This window comes from Leucopleurus acutus, assembly GCF_964270905.1.
Source record: "Leucopleurus acutus genome assembly, chromosome: 18".
In the NCBI taxonomy this organism is placed as follows: Eukaryota; Metazoa; Chordata; class Mammalia; order Artiodactyla; family Delphinidae; genus Leucopleurus; species Leucopleurus acutus.
Genome location: NC_139160.1, coordinates 77,858,025 through 77,878,854, shown reverse-complemented (window position 1 = coordinate 77,878,854; position 20,830 = coordinate 77,858,025). Strand labels below are relative to the sequence as shown.

The 20,830-nt window shown below is 54.4% G+C and overlaps 1 protein-coding gene across 1 annotated transcript in view; it reads right to left on the bottom strand.

The window, feature by feature from the left end:
* The window catches only part of ATP11A (ATPase phospholipid transporting 11A), a 116,183-nt gene that overhangs the window by 25,148 nt on the left and 70,205 nt on the right, over positions 1–20,830 (bottom strand). Inside the window, exons 6-17 of the mRNA XM_082859231.1 lie at positions 20,257–20,385; positions 17,776–17,879; positions 17,252–17,302; positions 14,423–14,487; positions 13,674–13,755; positions 12,136–12,286; positions 10,874–11,071; positions 9,459–9,632; positions 8,027–8,190; positions 7,206–7,277; positions 6,133–6,206; positions 2,210–2,313 (exon numbers count right to left, since the gene is read on the bottom strand). Coding sequence (XP_082715357.1) covers positions 2,210–2,313; positions 6,133–6,206; positions 7,206–7,277; positions 8,027–8,190; positions 9,459–9,632; positions 10,874–11,071; positions 12,136–12,286; positions 13,674–13,755; positions 14,423–14,487; positions 17,252–17,302; positions 17,776–17,879; positions 20,257–20,385 — 1,368 coding nt within the window. The remainder of the gene's footprint in view (positions 1–2,209; positions 2,314–6,132; positions 6,207–7,205; positions 7,278–8,026; positions 8,191–9,458; positions 9,633–10,873; positions 11,072–12,135; positions 12,287–13,673; positions 13,756–14,422; positions 14,488–17,251; positions 17,303–17,775; positions 17,880–20,256; positions 20,386–20,830) is intronic.

Below are 20,830 nucleotides of genomic sequence, written 5' to 3'. Positions count from 1 at the left end.
ATCTGACAAACCCCGACAGCTTTTCATGATAAAACCACTCAGTAAACTAGGATAGAAGGGAACTTCCTCAACCTGATAAAAGCCATATATGCAAACTCACAGCTAGCATCATACTCAACGGGGGAGATGGAAAATTTTCTCCCCAAGATCAGGCAGAAGACAAGGATGGCTGCCACTTCTATTCAACATGGTGCCAGAGGTCTTAACCAGAGCAATCAGGCAAGAAAAAAAAAAAGGTATCAAGTTGGAAAGGAAGAAATAAAGTTATTTCTGTTCTTAGATGATAGCATCTTATATGTAGAAAACTCTAAGGATTCCACCCCCAGAAAAAAAAAAAATAAATGGTTGGAACTAAAAGACGAATTCAGTAAAGGTGCAGAATACAAAGTCAACACACAGAAGGCGGCTGCATTTCTACACGTTAACTATGAACAATCCAAAAAGGAAATTAAGAAAACAAGACCATTTACAGTAGCATCAGAAAGAATAAAATACCCGAGAATGAGTTAAACCATGGAGGTGAAAGGTTCATAGACTGAAAACTACAATACGTTGCTGAAAGAAATCACAGAAGATCTAAGTAAATGGACAGGCAACCTGTGTTCATAGATTGCAAGACTTAATATCCCACGATGACGACACCACCCAAAGTGATCTACAGGTTCAGAACAACGCCCATCACAACTCCAATGGCATTCTTGTGGGAATGGGAAAACCCACCTGAAATTCATGGGGAATCTCAAGCGACGCAGAGTAGACCACAGTCTTGTAAAAGAACGAGGCTGGAGGGCGGACTCACGTTTCCTGGTTTCAAAACTCACCAGAAAGGGACAAGTAACCAAAACGGGGTGGTCCTAGCGTAAAGACAGACATAGACCAACGCAACAGAACTGAGAGCTCACAAATGAACAGCTGCACATGTGGCCCAATGATTTTTGACAAGGATGCCAAGACCATCCAACAGGGAAAGAACAGTCTTGTTCAACCAACGGTCCTGACACAAGCAGCCATCCATATGTGACAGAGTGAAGCTGGACCCTTGCCTGTCCCACACACACAAAATTAACTCTAAATGGATCAAAGACCTGAATATAAGTGCTACCTTATAAAACTCTCAGAAAAAAACATAGGGACAAATTATGATCTTGGGTTTGACAACAGTTTCTTAAATACGACACTAAAAGCACAGGCCACAACAAAAAAGTAAATTGGACTTGATTAAAATTAAAAACTTTTGTGCATCAAAGGATACTATCAAGAGCGTGATAGACAACCTACAGACTAGGAGAAAATGTTTGCAATTCATACATCTGATAAGGTGTTAGTATCCTGTATATAAAGAACTCCTACAATTCAACAAGAAAAAAACCTGATTAAAAAATGGGCAAAAACCCTGAATAAGCATTTCTGCAAAGAAGATACAAATGGTCCATAAGCACCTAAAAAGGTGCTCAACACCTTCAGTCATTAGGGAAATGCAAACAAAAACCATGAGTTACCACTTCACACCCAACCAGGGTGACTAGTTAACAAAAATGGAAAACAACAAGTGCTGGCGAACAGGTGGAGGAACTGACACCCTCACGCACGGCTGGTGGGGATGCGACGCGGTGCAGCCTCTGGGGAACAGCCTGGCATTTCCTTAAAAAGTGAAACATATTGGAATTACCAGGTGACCCAGCCATCCCAGTCCTAGGTACACAATCAAAGGAACTCAGACAGATACAAGCGCACCCATGTTCACAGCAGCATCGTTCCCAGTGGCCAAAAGGTGGAAACAACCCAAGTGCCCACCAACAGACGACAGATAAACACAGTGTGGCACATATAGCGCGTCCACACGATGGAATATTTTTCAGCCACGAAATGGAACGAAGCTCTGATGATGTAAGAACTCGGATGAGCCTAGAACAGACTGAGCGCTCACTTCAGCACAAAATGCGAGAAGAAAACCAAACAGGTCACAAGGGAAAGCATTAGCCGCCAATCACTGGAAGTCCTCAGGATAAAGATCCATTTTCTTCAAGACCGTCACAACGTGCTTGTCATTCTGGACGCCCTCCCCCCCAAACACCAGCGGAGGGCTGCGGAGGGTGGTGCCCGCCCGAGGGCACGTGGCCAGGCTTCCCGCGGCGCGCGCACGTGGCACCCAGCAGGAATGTGCCCCCCACGACGGAGAAGAGGCGTGAGGCCGCCGCCCGCATCTCACCACTGCGTTGCGCTCCACTCTGGATCGGATCTGGTCCACCTTGCCTTCTATCACTCGGGGAAATATTGAGGAATCTGCTCCTTTGCAAAACAGATAAATTTCTCCTAGAAAATGAGAAAAGAAGATTTTCATTTAATCACTCTATGGGGAAGACTAAATTATTTTTCAAATGACGCTTTTATTAAAAACAAAACCAGGGGTACCAGTGCTGAGACTGTCGTGGAGATGTCGACTGACCGGTTAACCTGTAAGATCAGGAAAACGTCAAAGCCACAGATCCCCCCACAAAGCCTCGTTTTATTCCGACAAGCCCAGAATCTCAGGAAAGCCAGGAACCAGGAACGAAACTGGCTCCCGGGCGTCCTGCGTCCTGCCACTTCCGCCTGCTCCCTGGCAAGGATGTGAGGGACGAATGCCCTCGGGACCAGGGAGGGGTACGGACGCAGAGGGCGTGGCCGACCCCAAATGGGGTAACGAGCTGCTGGGACACTGGGCGTGACCAAGAGTGACGAGAAGCATCTGTCGAACGATTCTCCCCACACCTACTGCCCTGGTCACTTCACACGTGTCAGTGCTGGGGGTGCACGCTCCTCCCCCCTCGAGGTGAAAGGTCTTCCCTTCCAGACGGGTCGGGAAGCTCTCGGCTCAGACAGAACTGCGGGCGCCCGCGCTGACCCACAGGCCGCTGGCACCGGGGCTCCTCTTTCTCGAGGACTCTTCTGGCCTGCAAACCACGTGGCTCTCTGCTGCAGAAGCACTGAGGGGCTTGTCACAGCAGCTGCAGGGCCGGAGAGCGGGCACTGCCGCTGGAACCGGGTTCTGCTCAGCACTTGTCATCAGACAGAAATCACGAACACCGAGCCCCGGCCTGGGGTGGGTCCCTGGAAACCCAAGATGCTGACGGCCCGCGGTAAGGAAACCCGGGAGCCAAACCCAGGGCACCAGGAGGGGCCGGGAGGAGGGGGCACAGTGCTGGGGCGAGGGCTGGGATGCCCAGAACCGGTGGTCCACACGGGCGCAGCATCGGAGCCCACTGTGGGTGGCTCTGTCCTTGGTCCCAGAAAGAACTATCTTCTGCAACATACAGAGCGAAACACTTAAAACACGGCCCAGTTCACACTCACGGGAGTCCTGGAGTTAAACCCAGGGCAATGTCAACCTACGGCCAGGAAGGACGGTGTCTGCAGTGTGTGTCGCAGGTGTGCGGAGGGGACATGTGGGGCTGAGCTGGGAAAGAAGCGGCAGCACGGCCGCCGCCCCCAGTGGGAATCTGAGCAGGGAGTCCAATCCCCAGGAGAAGCCCGCACACCCTCAGGCCGTGACCCGAGAGTCCTGGTCACACGCCCGCCCGCCTGACGGCAGAATCCGTGCCCGGCACCAGCCTTGACTTCTAGGCAATGCTGTACGTACGGCACCAGATATAGGATAAAACAAGTTTCGTGGTCCAGACAATTCTGAGTGGTGATACCTTCTTGAACAGTAATTCCTTTTCTAGAAAAATCACAGATGACTCCAAGTAATGGCCTGTGAATGATTTAAATTTTCTCCTGTCTCAACCTGTCATCCCTCTGTACCCACCGTAGATGTGGGCCGTGTTCAGCCTAAAGACACTGTCGAGCGGAGCCTCTGACATGAAAACATCTGGAGTGAAAGGCGACGTTTAACTTGCAAAGGACAAGAGCAGAGACTGTTGGGCCCCAGCTGCAGACCTGCTTTTCCAGTTTTGTAAACGAATAAGAAGTTGGAACTCCAGAGCAGTGCAAACACACAGGTGAGGTGACCGCGGCCCACGCCAAGCGCCGTGGGACCCGGGTGGCTCCACGGCTGCAGTGGCTTCTCGGGGAGAACCCTCAGAAGCTCAGGGCTGCAGGGGCTCCGGTCTCCGTCCCGCCCACGAGGCTGGAAATCAGTGCCTTTAGGGTCATCTCCAGGAAGGTATTACTACTTAGAGAACAACTTGTTCAGTTAAATATTCAACGTCTCTGAGAATTCACTGCTGCCTTGCAGGGTTCTGATGGCCCGGCCTCTCCCCTCCAGGAAGGGGTTTCTAGCGGCGCGAGCGCCAAGGATGTAAGTCCTTCACGTGACCCAGCTGCTGCTCCAGGCCACGCTCCTTCTGACGGGAAGTGTCGCTGTTCGTGAAGATTCCACGGTCCACACCTTGGCTCCTGCGCTGTGCGGGGCGGGTCAGGAGAATGTGCAGAGGGGGAGAAGATGGTGTGTGACCAGCTGATGCACTGCTTCCCGAGGCTGTGGCCACGACTGCCGGCTCACGGACTGCCTCGAGCATGAGCCACGTTTGTATCGGGGAAAGTCACAAGAGACAAAGACGGATGGTGGGACCTTGCACAGTTGAACGCCTTCGTCCTGGACGGACCCCAGCGCTGGCCAGAGCACAGCAGAGGGGGCCCCCGCCCAGGGGACTCGTCTCCAAACACGACGGGCCGTGTGCTTCCCGTGTCCTGCTGCCCCTGTGGCCACGTGTCCGGGGCAGCATTTACATAAAGACTTGGCGCCCACGGCGCTCACTGGCGCAAGGCTCGTCGGTGGGGCCCCCACGTCTGACGGCCTGCTTCGCAGGCGAGGGAGCCACGCGGTCTGAGCGCGAGCTCCGAGACGCCCAAGCGCGGCAGCTCGCGGAGCGCGGTTCTCAGGGCCTGGCTGAAAGACGGGCCTTCAGCCCCATGTCCTCAACCGGCTTGGGAGACAAAATAAGGCATTTCCGGTTCCATCGCAAGAGGCTCAAGCAGCCCTGTTACGGGAACTCACTTTGTGGAAAGGAAATCCGCTGACCTGAGCGTGAGGACGCTGCTGACGCAGAGCTCTCCAGGCCATACCTGAGGCCGAGTCTGTAGGTTCAGGGCAGCAGCTCGGTTTCACTGCTCTCCAGGCAAGTTTCCAAAGAGAAAAACATAGCCTAGCGCGGTCTCGTTTTAAGAAACGAGAAAGAGTAAGATGCCTTGTCACTTGGTAAGATGCCGCTTGCAAACACGTTAGCAAACTGAACCCAGCAGCACTTACCGAACGCTCGGCAACGCTGTGCTGGGCACACTGCTGAGTAAGTGTGGCTCTGCATTCAGGACATCTGCAGCCCTGCAAGGGCAGGAGGAAACCAGGAAGGCTTCCTACAGGTGGCCGTGGAGAGGTCCTGGGAGAGCTGCACATGAGTAACAGGGCCTCCAGGCGGAAAAGCCCTGCCAGGCAGAGGGCCTCCAGGTGGAAAAGTTCACATCAGGTAGAGGGCCTCCAGGTGGAAAAGTTCACATCAGGTAGAGGGCCTCCAGGTGGAAAAGCCCAGACCAGGTTGAGGGCCTCCAGGCGGAAAAGCCCTGCCAGGCAGAGGGCCTCCAGGTGGAAAAGCCCTGCCAGGCAGAGGGCCTCCAGGTGGAAAAGCCCTGCCAGGTAGAGGGCCTCCAGGTGGAAAAGCCCGGGTGGTGTACCCTAGGGGGCGGCCTGGGAAGGAAAGCTGGGAGGCAGCTCAGGGCCTCCATGAGAAGAGCTAGAGGGGCGGCTGCCTGTTTCCATCAAGGACCCGAGCCCAGGAGGCCCGGCAGAGACAGCGAGCACAGAGGGCTTGAGAAGGACGGGGTCGCAGACGCCTGGGCGGGGCCTGCAGGTGGGCGGGGCCTGCAGGTGGGGACCCAGGAGACAGGCTGCGCAGTGTGCGTAAACTGAGGGGAGTTGAGAGCCCCGGGGATGAGTGACAGGACTTTCCCTCGGGGGAAAAACCAAAGGTGACAACCTCAGCCGAAGATGCTCGGGGACAAACGGGGCCTGAGGTTGAGGGGTGAGTGGTGGTTTATCCATGCTTTAAACAAGAGAATAAACAGTTACATCCTTAAAGCTCCCACAGAATTGAGGCATCAGAGTGAAACACAGTCACACTGCCTCATTTAAGAAACCAAAGGGAAGGAAATCTCTACCTGTAGCAGATTTGACAATTACACTCATTCTCCTCCTTACTGAGTCAAAGCTCAAAATCTCCAGCAGTTCGAACCTGAAAAAGAGGGTGAAGCATTGCTTTAACTGTCATCCGGCTCCACGTCTCGCTACGTCGGGGTGACTACCGGTCCGCCCCTGCGTGCTTCACGATCCCTAGAAGAGCAAGGGGGTTGTCAGCCTAGGGGGCTGTGAGGCTGCGCCGGCCCCGCTGGCCCACAAGCTGGCTCCCGGGGGGCCCGGAGCACCGAGCGGCGGTTACGGTCTCAGGGGCGCTCACTTGCCTTTCCAGCTGGAAACCAGAAGCCGGACAGCAACGTCACTGCCCTCCCAGGGGTGACCCCATGGCGCCCAGAGGCCCCGAGCGCTTGCGGGAGGAGCCCCAGCTGACCTGGCGGGCCTAGGGCCCGGCAGCCGTTCTGGAGTGGAGGGGCTCACACCTCCGCAGCCTGGGAGTTTATTGTTCTTAAGAGCAAAAATGTGAAATCCAGCTCTTTTGAGACCCTCACCACCAAATCTTACATTCTTTACCACGTGTGCCACGTGTAACCGTAGCTGCCCATTGATGTTTATTTAGCAAGGAGGGATGGGTGGCCAAGAGTCGATATGGAAAGTGAAACAGCCCCCGTCCATCTGGTCCCTCCAAGGCTACCGCTCAGTGTTTCTGTAGGACCCCGAGCTCCACGGCCTGGGGACCTGCTCTGAGAACACAGGATTCCAGGGCCACTCCCGGGGGAAGGGCTTACGTTGGCCCTCTCGTGGGGAGTCAGAGCTCGGCCTTGGGGGTGTCAGAACGTACTAGAAGTTTTGTCAACTCCTGCAGTCAAACTGACAATGTGTGGCTTAACCCCAGCCTGTCTGAGGGCACACCAACACCCAACTTCTCCTCTAACCGTCCGACTCAACTTCTCCAGGCGTTTCGGTGACATTCTTGGTGTTGTTACTGAGAAGAGGGAGAACGAGTTAAGGAAGGAGTGCGGAGAACTTGGTATTTTCTCCAGTGAGAGAGCTCTGTAAAGACGACCCTGTCTGCCGTCCCAACCAGGCAGGTTCTCACCTCTCGATGTCATTGTCCCTGTTCCGGAGCTCCATGTAATTCTCCTTCAGCCTCAGGTACGTGAAGCCCAACCTGCAGAGGAGAAGACACAGCTGGGAGTTAATGTGGACCCGGATGGCCCTCTTTCATGGCATGTTTCCATTTTACACTTCGGGAAAGCTCTCCTTTTGAAAAAGAAATGCTTCCAGAAAAAGAGGCTGTAAACTGCATTGTAAAGTCGGGCAATTATAGCACTGTCTCAGAACGTTCTCCAAGAGCCCAGGCAATGTCGACTTACCCGACCGTCTGGCGCACCACACACAATTAGCTGCCTTCTTACTGGAGGGTATGGACGGCAGCAGGTCTGAGGATTGGTCCCTGTCTCTACTGATCAGTGGGACTGCTTACAGGTTGGTTACCATGTCAGAATTGGAAGGACTCTGGGAGCCCATCCATCTCCAGACAGACGCTCCACTTTACTGATGAGGAAACTAGAGCCCCGTTCAACCAACGGGCCACGGGCCACTTCGTCTGTAACGCCCCCTCCTGCACCAGCACGTGTGAGGGCTCTGCCCATGTGGGCCCAGGCTGGGTGGGAAAGAGCAAACGGGCCTGGCTTCTGGACTCAAGGAGCTTCCAGGACGTGGAGGTGGAGACATACACTAACACGGCAACAGCCCTAATCGTATTAGGAAGACACTATGGGACCATGGGGACAGGGTCCCGCTGACCTGGCAGGAGCTGGCAGGCTGAAGGAGAGGCTGCTTGGAGGGTGATCTCTATGACTGAATGTCGGGGTGGAGAGGTCCCGCACCCCCCTCGCATCAGGGACAGAGACGCACCTCTGGATGCCTTCGACCAGAGCCACCTCGTCAGGCGAGGACGAGATGTACGCGCAGCGCTTCCCTGAATCCGGCGACTTCCTGGGCCCGTCCACCTCGTCGTCGTCCTTCACCTGGATGGTGTGGCACAGACAGACGGCCCGGAAAAACAGCTCTTCCCTCTCCTACAAATGCAGCACAAACCCACAACTCTATGGCGCACCCACTCAAAACAAGGAGACCAAACAGAGGACGGTAACCAACAACACCAGGCCTGCAGCCCTGGGGGTCAGGGAGTCTTAGTTCCACCTCTGGTGGTGGCAGCGGAGTCCGGCTGCCTTTCCTCCGCTCTCGCGGTCCAGACGAAAACAGACACGGACCTCAGGGAGGCCGTGGGTTCAAGGCCACAAGAAGAGACGGGCCTGCGATCCCCGGGTTCCCGGAAGCCGTCCCGCGCCCTGGGGTGTGACCGAGACTGAGGGGGCCAAGAAGGGCTGGGCTGGCCTCGCGCAGGTCAGGTGGGCAGCTGAGGCAGGTGCGACGCCCCGCCAGGCCACAGACCACCGGGCCCTCCCCCGAGGCTCGGGGGTGAAGAGGCCGTTTCTGCACCACCAGAGGCACACGCGCACCGGCTCTCAAGAGGCCGCTGAAGCAGGGCTGACTCAGGCCACCTCAGTCCCCTGGGGCTCCATGTAGGCTCTGCAGCCACCAAAGCTTCCGGAACGGTCTCCTGGGCGACTGCAGCCGAGGGTCACGGCCCTCCTGGAGCCACGGAGCCAGTGTGTGTGTGTGTGTGTGTGTGTGTGTGTGTGTGTGTGTGCAGGTGTGTGTGAGCGTGTATGTATGTGTGAGCACGTGTGTGCCTTGTGGCTGTGTGCAGGTGTGTGTCTGCGTCTGAGCACGTGTGTGCCTTTGTGGTGTGTGTCCATGTCTGTGTGTCTGTCTGTGCCTTGTGTGTGTGCAGGTGTGTGTCCATGTGTCTGTGTGCAGATGTGTGTGTCTGTGAGCACGTGTGTGCCTGTGTCTGTGAGCACGCATGTGTGTGTCTGTGAGCACGTGTGTGCCCGTGTGTGTGTGTGTGCCCGTGTCTGTGTCTGTGTGTGCCCATGTCTGTGAGCACGTGTGCCCGTGTCTGTGTGTGCGCCCGTGTCTGTGTGCGAGTGTGTGTCTGTGTGTCCGTGTGTGAGCACTCATGGTCTGCAGGGCCCTCTAGTCTCAGCCCACGGTTTCCCCACCTGGCCACGTGAAGATAGCTGCCCCAACCCTGATGTGACGGCCAGATGCACCTGGGGACGCCTGTGCAGATGGGGACACTCACAGCTCTTGCCCCCCCGAGTTGCCGGAGGGCAGCATCTGTCCTGGACCCCAGGACAGGAGGTGCCCCTGGTCCCTCACATGACCCGCCCGTGGCCAGGTGGCAGCAGGACGCACGGCCAGGAGCACGGCCACCTACCCGCCCGCCGGCGCCCGGGGAGGCGTCGATCATGTCGATGGCAGCGGCGGCGGGGAGCACCTGTCCGTTGCAGACGGCGTGCGGCACGTACACGTGGCCCTCCACACAGCACTCCTTGAACTCCATGTTGTTCTCGGTGAGGGTGCCCGTCTTGTCCGTGAACACGTACTCCACCTGCGGACATGACTCGGCTGGGAGCTGCTGCCCCTCGAGGGCCCTCAGACCCCCCAAGGCAGCCTCGTCCCAACGAAGCGATTTCCAAGGCTTTCACCCAACTGCGCTGCCTCCCCGGCCGGACGGTGAGCACACTGGCCGTCCCCGCCCGAAGCTCCGTGCATGCGAGCGTCTGGACACAGCCTGGCTCCGGGGGCCGAGGGGGGACTTTCTACACTTTTCTCCTTCAATCTCATAGAAAGACAGAGACGCGGCAGGGGTTGGGGGCTTGGTCCTGGATCCGATCTGACCAAAAAATCAAGGGCACGGGTGGGATGAGCTTATCCCATAAGGCCTGGGAGGTCCAAGCCTGCAGCATCGCTTAAGGGTTGGAAGATGACAGAATTCAAACAAGTCAAGGGACAAAAATCTCTGATAGAAAACCGTGGCAAGTGTGAAAACTACACGGAGTTTTAAACCCTGGATCTCGATGAACTGAAAGAAGGTGGGGATCCCGGACCCTGTGGGCACCTTGTGAGCTGTGGGGAACACGGGTCCCCCCTGAGCCCCCGCTGCCGGCTATCAGAGATCCGCGGGCCCGGGAGGGGGTGGAGGGTCCCGGCGAGTCCCCGCTCCACCCATCCCGCTGGGCTCCCGCTCGGGGGCTCCCACCCGCACGTTCCGTCCACGGGACACGCTGCAGGGCGGGTACCTGTTACTACGCCCACTTTACAGGTCAAGAGCTGCCGGTGCAGAGCCCAGGCCGCGAGCCGTCAGCCTGGAGCAGGGGTGCAGTGGAGGGGTTCTGAACTCTTTACACCGCGAGACTGAAACTCAGGTCTCACTCTGCCCGCCCTGACGATGATGACCGGGGCCGTGAGGACCAAGGAGATGGGACGGGACAGCCGAGGGCAGCCCCTGTGAGCAGGCTCGCTGCTGACTCTCCCTTGAAACCCAGAATCAGCACCACTTAGAAAGGCCACGATGAGCTCATGGCAGTGAGTTAATGTGATGAATCTGCACAACTCGTAAACCCAGAGCACCCCGCACTGTCACATAAAGTTAAAAAGCCACTTTGCCGCCCTCTTTCACTAGGTATAGGTTACACCGCTGTGCACGAGCTGAAATGGAAACGTTCCCATCTGACCATCCTGATGACCTGCCTGCGTGATAAGAATCACGTAGCTTCTAGAAACCTGGGGACATAAAAGAGAGCGGCTCCATGGCCAGCCAGTGAGAGAAGACAACTCAGGAGACCTGACCTGTCCTAGCTCTTCGTTTAAATCCGAGGTGTTAACCAGAGGCCCTTCACCCGTTTCCTCGTCAAACATTTCTTCGTCCCAGGTGATGAAGTAGGAGCCGAGGAACTTCTGCATCTCCACGGTGACGTACATGGACACGGGGATGATGTAGTTGAAGAGGACCATGAAGGCGAGGAAGTCCGTGAAGGCTCTGAGGAGCTAAGAGAAGGCGTGTGACCCCCGCTGCCCGCCAGCATCACGACGGCTCCAAGTGTGATCCCCCCCGCCGCCCGCCAGCATCACGACGGCTCAAACCTCAGTCAGTCAGGCACAGCTTAACAAGTGCTGTTTCTAAACCAAGTGCTTCAAACCCAAAGGTAAAGGCCACTGGGGCAGCGGGGGCCGTCAGCTCTGTCTCCCGCACCCGACTTTAGCACCGTGGCAGGCCTGGGACAGGAGCTGCCCGACATCTGCGCTGCTGGGGGTGGGGGGCGTGGCGGGGATTGAGTCACACTCAGAGGCGGCGGGGAGCGGGGGTGGGTCTCCAGCTGAGAGCCCGCAGGACGCTGTATACTGTGATTACTGCAAGTTCCCTCGAGAGTCTGATAAACGACCGCATTTAGGGGTCTGTACAAAGGGTGCTTCTGTATAGTTTTATCCTTATTCTGAGCCATTTGTCTCATGGGAGGCCGGACTGAACACAGGAAGGAAGTGGGGGCCAGGCTGGGACCTGCACACGGCCCTGCTCTGAGCTGAGCGGATCCAGGTCTGGATTTGCACACCGCTCAGGTGGACGCGGTAGGCCCAGCAGGAGACTGTACTGCTTTAAGCAGAGGACATGTCATCAAATTAACTCACTGGTTTGGGGGAAAACATTTTTGATAAATAGGAGTACGTAAAAATGAAGCCAATTCTTATTGTAATTTCCCATCGTCATCGAGACGCTCCTTTCATCCATCTATTACCTAATTAGGGACCGTGTATCTCACCAATAGCAGCTACTCAGCCCCCCTTGTAATACAGGTCACCGCGCTGTTAGGTGTTTAAGGTGTGTCCTTATGAATCTGGGATGGAAGCCGATACCTTTTCAGACTCGACTATTCAAATACCCAAAGAAGGAGGCCCAACCAGTGTCTACAGCTGCAGGGCCGGGGCGGGGGCAGGCAGCTGACAACCTTCACTATCAATGAGCGCGGCGTCTGCTACAAAGACTTCATCAACCTAGACCTCATCCGGTCTCCCCACGTTTCCATAGCGACAGCCTGCGGAGTCCCTTTCCATACCAGGTTCCTCTGTCTTTCTGCCTCTGTCTTCTGGTTGTACCACGGCTCATCTCGGAACGGCTCGCTCTGCCACACGTACTTCATGACGGTATTAATCAGCGCTTTGCTGATGAGGATGCAGAGGTACACGATGAGGAATACATTCATTGATCTGAAACACAAGACAGCGGGGGTGACTGAGCTCCCGCTCCCCGAGGAATCCTGAGCTGGGCGTCACCTTTCTCACAAACGTAAGCGTGAACATGTTGTGAACAGACAGGAACAGCACAACAGGACTCCCCGGGTGAAAGTGAAAATGCGAACTCGTCTACATCCGAGTACACGCCGTGGGCACTGGCGTGTGTCCTGCGGCCACCCGGCAAAGTGCTGAGTCTACATCCGAGTACACGCCGTGGGCACTGGCGTGTGTCCTGCGGCCACCCGGCAAAGTGCTGAGTCTACATCCGAGTACACGCCGTGGGCACTGGCGTGTGTCCTGCGGCCACCCGGCAAAGTGCTGAGTCTACATCCGAGTACACGCCGTGGGCACTGGCGTGTGTCCTGCGGCCACCCGGCAAAGTGCTGAGGGCAGGAAACTCCTACAGACAGGAGGGCACAGCCTGGCTCACAGGGCTTCTGCATGGTCTAGGACTCTTAATTCAAAGAACAGCCAGAAATCAATTTCTTCTACCATCAGCCAGTGAGTTCCAAACTTGGAGATTATCACCACGAAGGAAGGGGGGAGGGAGGGAGGGAGCGAATGCCCTCCGCATAGGAAAAGTGCTGAATCCTTAGCCGGTATCTTAGGAGCTTATGAAGAAGGTTTGGTTTTCCAATATCTATTTCTGAAACCAATTTGTCAGTGCAGACATCTGGAAACTAAGCATTCTTCTTTAGTAAGAACCAACTGTCCAAGTTCATATCTGATGCAGCCACAGATGGACAGAGACCCAGGATCACATTTCAAGGTCGACTTGCCAGGAGCAGACAGACGATGCCTCAACAGTCTCCCCACAGATCACCCAGGAGCCCGGAGTGCTTTATTACGCTACACGAGGACACTCAGTTGTACACTTCAAGTTAAGGACACACTTTAGCGAGAGGCAAAGAAGACATCATTCTGGGCCATGTTTTCTTACAAATTCAACTGTGTCCTTGACATTAACAGGATTTTACCATTTAATGAAAAGAAGACTGTTCCCTCTGCTAATGCTTTCCTCACTGAACCCGTATCAGAAAAGTGACTGAACTTTCACTTTTTCATGAAATGGTGGGAGGAGATGCTGGGCACCCACAATGGACCTTGACCCAGAACTCCAGGTGTCCACGCGCGGGCGGGAGCCTGCAGACGTGGCTGAGGGTGCGTGGCCATTTACGTCCCCACAAAGTAACGCTGTCAATCTAAGGTCTAAATAACCCGCTTGACTGTCCCTCAGATCCCATGAAGGAGTTGCTAGTAAGACTAAGAGGAAAATGGTTCCCCATCTGCGGGGGTTTGCGACAGTGGGAAGCCACGGATGAGTTTTTACACGCTTCGAACCACGAGGCAATCAGCTTACTTTTCGACAGCAGATCGCTTCTGGGATTTTGACTGATAATTCAGCGCCATCTTGGTTTCCATGCCCGTGTAAACAGCAACACCTATAAAGTACAGAGCGGATGTTAGAACAACACCACAACTGTGTCTTGCTCTACATCGTGAAGTATGCACAGCTACGATAAAAATGAAATTCTGGACAAAACGGATCATATTTTAAATTTTTCTAGGCAAGCTAGCTGTTCATAAAAAGTCACACAGGATTCTTTAGACCAAAGGAATGCTTTTCTTTTCCTGCATAAAGAGCAATCCGCCCTTTGTTTTTTAGGTTCAGATTTTAATGTATTGAGTTTTCCAACAACGGGACACATTTGTATATTTGTAAGTTGTTTCAGTTAAAACATAAAAGGTAACCCACCAGAAGTGGGAAATACTAGCAAAGAAATACAGCCATTAGAGGAAATTTCTTGCAGAACTACACTGTGTGAAGCCTTTCATAGATATAAGTTCATGTCTGAGTCAAAAACTACAGGCACTTAATTTGCAAGCAACACTCTCAGGTGTCACGGCTCTGTGGACTGCGGTTATACGCGGCGACTGGTTTTCTTAGTGAGGAAAATTACCGTGGCCATAAATCCACAGCTCCTCAAAGCACAAAGAGACGCTTTTATGGTACGCTTTCATCCACAGTTAAATCTACGGATTTTAACTGCTTAACGGGTCCTTGGTTTTAGAAGCTATTATTAATAATTCACTAATTAAAACATTTACCGAAGATTTTCTCAGTGTTCTTTAGCGTGGCTCCTCTAAGAAGCAAGTTTTCCGATCCTAATGGCCTGCAAAGATAAGGATGACCAGAAACAGGGCAATGGAGAAAGCAGGTCGGCACGACAAGACGCAGAAGCCGCTCGCTGGCTCCACACGCTTCGTCCTGAGAGGAGACCGTCTCAGTGAAGATCTGCTTGCGCTTGGACTAGGAAAGCTAGCCGGGCCCATGTAAAGCACGTGCTCTTTCCCTGGGGGGCGGGAAGAACCTGTCTGCTGGGAGATCCCGGAAGAGTCAGCCCCTCCAGGGCCCCGGCCCTGCCCCAGCCCCGCGGGGCCGCACCCCAAGGCTTTAAACGCGCTCCACTGGCAACAGCGAGGATGCTGGGGCAGGCCCTGGGCACTCGTCAGAAGCGCCGCTCGAGGGACCAACCCGGAAACCCGCTCCTAACAGGCTTCAGGTCTGAGGCCTGAGGCACCGGGGACCCCGAGCGGTGCCTGCGCCTCACTCAGCTGTTTCTACCGCACCCTCGGGGGTTTCACGCACACAACACAGTCGCGCCTCCAGGGAAGAAGGCTGTGAGGCCCTGCGTGGCATTACAAGCACTGCAGCCGAGCCCCGAGGGCCCCTGAATGCGGGTGGCCTGGGAGTCTGGGGCGATCCCGGGGCCAACGCAGCGACCGAGGCATTGAGAACCATTCGCGCAAAAACAAGCCCTCTGGACGCGACAGTGAGCCGCAGACAGACGCTCTGCCTGCAGGGGCTCCTGGACGCGCGGTCCCCTTTGTTGACCGAGTGATAATTTCTTCCCGTTTCCCAAGAGTAGAAGGGAAATAGGCAGAATCCAGATGCACTAATTTTGCCATTCACAATATTCTCCCAATTTTCTTCGGAGGGTAAAGGGAAAGCGTTGATTTGGGATAAAGGGAACGGTTTGCTAAAGCCTGCTTTTCACTTTGTCGGCATTTAATTTCCCTTTACCGCGGAAGGCTGAGAAGCCACTGAACGTGATAAGCTTAAATGCGTTCAGTATACTTAGCTGACCCAGCTCAGGACCACATCAGGCTGAAGATGAGAAAGGAGGGCTTCCCAGCAGGGTGCATTGGCAGGGCACCCCCCGCCCCGACCGACGGGCCTACCCAGGGCTGTCCCATGGCCTCAGGGTGTGTCCCCCAGCCTCACAGCCACGCGGGACAGGCGCCCGGCTGCACATGTGCTGTCTGCTTGTGTTACAAGTACTGTCAGCCTCTGTTAGCTAACACTTAGGACAGCTCATGTCCAAGGTGTTTATGGAAATAAATGGCCCTTTTATGAAGTGTCTCTGGGGAGTCTAAAAATAATTTACTTCAAAAAGTACTTCACTTCTAGTTTGGACAGGAGGATGAAGAAATATCACTACAAGAAGACTGAGAGCTTAGATATATAACTCACAGCTGTCCACACCACGAGTTTATAAACGTCTCTAAATACCCAAATATTAAAAGTCTGCTGAATCATATGGATACTTAAAAAGCTAAAGTAGAATTCGTATCAAGATACAGCATATATTGGTAATTATCTTCCCAAAGGGCTCAGCCTTCAGCTCCGTCCAAATACCAAACGAGGAAAGCCTGCGGTGCTCACTCTTCCAGCCTCACCCGCTGGCAATACGGATCCGCCTGAATATATTCACTCTTGTTCAGACTCAAACTAACCCTCGCGAGACACAGAAATCCACATTATTTCTCCAAGGTAACCAGGCGTTTACCTTTAGAACAACAGGTATTTAAGAACGAGCAGGCAATGCCTCCACAGATTCTGGAAAGCAACTGCCAACCTGCTGATGAAGAATGGTGATCAAAACGTGCTAAGAGGGGTGCCAACTGTCTCCTTAAAGCGACTACTTTCTGGAGCCTTTCAAGGACATAAAGCCCATGACGATTTACTTTGCAGTAATTTCCCACTGAGTGTTTTTTCCTACTTCTGGCCCAGTATCTTCCTTAATACACGAGGCAATGCCAGGACACAGAGGATCTGGTGACTGCTGAACTTGGAAGAAAACTAATTTCTCTAACCAGCGGGATTTGTGAAGAAGGAGAGCGGTGTCAAAACCTACTGAAAGCCAGGTTCCCTCAGCATAGACCCGAGGCCACGTGCAGGTAAAACGTCCAAGGCCCGGGAAGTGAGGCAGCACAGGCCACAGCTGCAGTGAGCAGGGCCGGCTCATCTGGGCACCATGACCTCAGGGCTGAGTCAGCTCCCTGCCGCCAGCGGCCCGGGGTGAGGCCACTGATGAAGCAGGTGTGGACACCCACCTGTGACCGCGCTGAACACTGCCCATCCCTGAAGCAGATTCCCCCGTCCCCGGGGGACGTGAGCCCGCACAAGCCCTTGGGAGACACATCCCCCAACATCTAAGACTGAGGCTGTGTCCCAGTGGTGAGTCTGGGCAGATTCACGCAGCCCAATGAAGTGGCCCCCAAGTCAGAAACCTTTCAACGTCCTGGCCGAAGACGCACGGTCTGCTCAGCTATGAAAGCGTCTCTACTGGGGAAATGCGCCTTCGCCTCCGCCTGCTGGACCAGCTCCCACCCTTCCCGGCTGTGAGAAGACCCTCGGCAGAGTCATGGGAGAACGTGCTCCACGGGGGCGTTCGTCTGTTAACGCGTCCAGACTCGTGTACACAAGAGAAACCAGCAAGTGGAGCGGAACCCGGACCTCTGGTCACGCAGAATTCCCCCCTCAAACCCAGCAGGACAGCAACGATGAAAAACTCTCATCAGGAAAAGAATCCACGTTTAATTGAACGATAGAGAGGAAATCGCCAAGTGTTTAGAAGAAGCAGGAATCCTCACCTCACCACGGGGTCATTCAGATCGCTGTAAACATTTATGCGGCCGACGAACCTGGGGACAGGAGAGTCAGGTCACTGCCAGGACAACAGGGGACCGGGGAGGGGGGCAGGACCCGAGACCCCGGCTCTGAGGAACCCCCCTCCTCACCCCTGACCCGTTTCTAAGAAGGACTGGGATTCTGTACTGGAAACACAGGGGTGTGAGGCTAAACCACTCCTCCCCCTCCTCCCACTTTTTAATTGTTCTATTTAGCTCATGACTTAAATGATTTCCCTTAGAGTCACTTCCTCAAAATACAGAAAATTCATTTTTCTTCGACAAAGGTAGTCCCATTAAGCCTTTTCAAATATTTGTATTAAGATTTATGGATTGGAATGTTGCTGGACTATGAAAATACGGAAGTAATGTATGTTTGACGAGGTCCTAATTTTTCAGCAGTGATTTGCAATCTCATTCCAAATCCCCGCGCAGTTGGGCCATGGGCACGGACAGCAGCGAGGACCCCGGGGAGGAAGCCGGCTCACTTGTAGAGGTCGGGCTGCGGTCGCTCACACTCGATGGTGGCGTGGAGAGAATCTATATCTTCCTCCGTATGAAACCCCTTTGTGTCTTGAACTGCGTAATGGGTCTGCAGATTGACAAGAAATGGGAATTCACAGCCAAAATGATCAAGACAAACCCAGCGGCGGGGGCCTCCCGTCCTAGGGCAGCACCAATGTTTAATTTTTTAGGCATATAAATAAGTCTGGTTACAAAGCCTGGTTACCATACGAGACAGGGTGTATAATAAAGAGTTTGCAAATGTAACAAGGTTACAGAACTGTAGGCACCACCGGGATTCCTGTGCCTATTAGGTGCCAGAAAATTCTTCCATTCTTACCCAGTGTCCTCAACTAACAGAATTCTTCTTCAAAGCTGGACACTTGGATTCATCTGTCAGAGTGGTGGCTCTGAGTGAGGAAACAAATTTGGGACCTAAAATATTCTTTTTTGTTTATGTGGTTCACAGACAGCTGTCGCAGGCATGGCAAGCGGCCCTCACCTGTCACTGTCCGGGGAGCACAGCTTTCTGCACGGATCCTCACCTGGCCTTGACCCCAGGGCTCCTCAAACTAAGGGGGCCACGGACCCCAGGCCCCGCCCCCAGAGTTTCTGAGGCCGTGAGTCTGGGGTGGCGCCCGAGAACCGCATTTCTAACCTGATCCCAGGTGATGCTGGTGCTGGGGTCTGGGACCCCATTTTGAGAAGATGGACCCAGACGGCACCAGGGAGCGTGGATGGGTGGACCAGCCTTGGGAAGAGACAGGAAGGAGGGGCGGGGGGAGGGGATGCAGTCTCCTCCTTGTCTCCCATGAGTTAGTGTCGGGCAAAGCGTGAAAGGATTCAGAGCAACAGGGGGTGTGACCACTGCATCCCTGCGACGTTGTGGAGGCACTTGTGCGTCCGGCACTTTGGGACATTTCCTAGTTATAGCCTCACAGGAGCCCCTGGAACACAGGTTTGCCCCCAACTTACAGATGTGAAAACTGTAGGCGTGACCTCTGCTTTTAAGGAAAGGGCTCAGGTGACTCCGGCCCCCCCAAGCACAAACACAGAGAGGTCCAAGCGCAGCCCCGGTGCAGACATGGGCCACGTCCGGACCGGGGTGACTGCTGTTGAACTTCACCCTGACAGCAGTGCTGCACCCGGAGGCTCGTGGCGTCTGCTCCAGGGACGCGTCTGGGCAGTGATGTCCCTTTGTGGGTCGGGGTGCAGAGGGCAGCCCACTGCCCGCAGCCGGGTGTGCACGGCTCGCCGGGGCTGGGGAGGACGGGACACGATACCCCAAGCTCCAACGGCCATTGGACACCCAGCGCTTTCCAGCCCAGAACTGCTTTCCCTGACAGTTGACTGTGCCAGAAGGGTCCCCCCTCCTGGGATTCGTTACATAGAAAATGTGAGAGTAAACGTGGGAAACCCCACGGGGCTTCATATGACGACACCCCAAGTCACCCACAAAGGACTGGGCATCCTTTGGTGCTTTCCTGGCATAGAATCGCCTGTGTCCACGGGCGGCATTCAGGCACTGTTAGAGCTGCACTTCCGGAGCCAGAGCCTCAGAGCAAGGCTCACTTTCATAAACTCCTTGGAAGCTTCCAGGTTTTTAAAACAATGAAATCCTTAAAATTAATAGCGATGTGTTTCTTCTTTGTGATTGTTAATGAAAATTTTGTAGCACTAGCTGCTGGTACAGAATTCCATATTGAGCTTAAGAAATGAATCATAATTTCAGAAAATCCTTACTAAGATATTTTAACAAAAAGACACTCATAGGGCTTCCCTAGTGGCACAGTGGTTAAGAATCCACCTGCCAATGCAGGAGACACGGGTTAGAGCCGTGGTCCGGCAAGATCCCACATGCTGCAGAGCAACTAAGCCCGTGCACCACAACTACTGAAGTCCACGCGCCTAGAGCCCGCGCTCCGCAACAAGAGAAGCCACCGCGATGAGTAGCCCGCGCACCGCAACGAAGAGTAGCCCCCGCTCGCCGCAACTAGAGAAAGCCCGCGCGCAGCAACAAAGGCCCAATGCAACCAAAAATTAAAAAAAAAGAAAAAAAAAGACACTCATTGATGTAACAGTCGGGCAAAATCTAGACTCATGACTTACTTTTCACACAATTCCAGTCCAGTCAAGTCACTAACTTTGACCAGTAGAATGAAAACTTCAAAATTCCAACAATCTCTTCCTTCCATCCTTAACTAGGTACCGACGCTAAACGACACAGCTAAATAAGGAACGTGGAGCTGCTTCTGTTAACCTGAGAGGCTGCTCTTTAGGGGGGCTGAGGGTGGGAGGAAGAAAGTGGGAAACAGGGAGAAGCAAACGAGAGGGAAACAGTCCCTGGCTTTCCCCTGAACACAGAGCCTCATGCCCGGTGCAGCTTCTGCCCACAGGAGCACAGCTGAGGGAGGATGCGGAGGTCCCGACGGGTCCCGACGGGGCACAAACGACAGGCACGTTACCTTGTGGCTGGACTCTCCGTCCAGGCTGGCGGTGGTCACGTGGCAGGTCCCATCCGCGCGGCTGCTGGACAGGAAGATCAGGTCACAGGGGAAGGTCTCGTCCTCCTTGACCATGACGATGTCCCCGACCTGCGGGACAGACAGACAGCAGCACCGTGAACCGAAAGCCGGGCTCCGGGCAGCGGCTCCCACAGACACCATCACGGTGCTACCTGCAGGAAGGCGTGTGGATGCTAATATGACTGAGAAACATCGCTGCCCGGACATCTGGCCCAAACCCAGGAAAGACCTGTGAGGTCAATGCCCCAGCCTTAGACCTGGGATCTTCACAGTGCATTATGACAGAATAGTTTGCGATATTCTATTTTGCAATGATAGAAATATTTGCACCATTTGTATTCCAGCAGGCAGATGAGGTGGGCGGTCACCCTGCGGGTATGAAGCCTGTGACGTGGCTGCAGTGATCAGCACTGAATGGTCCCCAGTGGTCCCCGCAGAGGACGGGCACGGGCCATCGTGACGCAGCCCAGAGCCCAGAAACAGACCCACGAAAATACGCTTAACTGACTTTGGA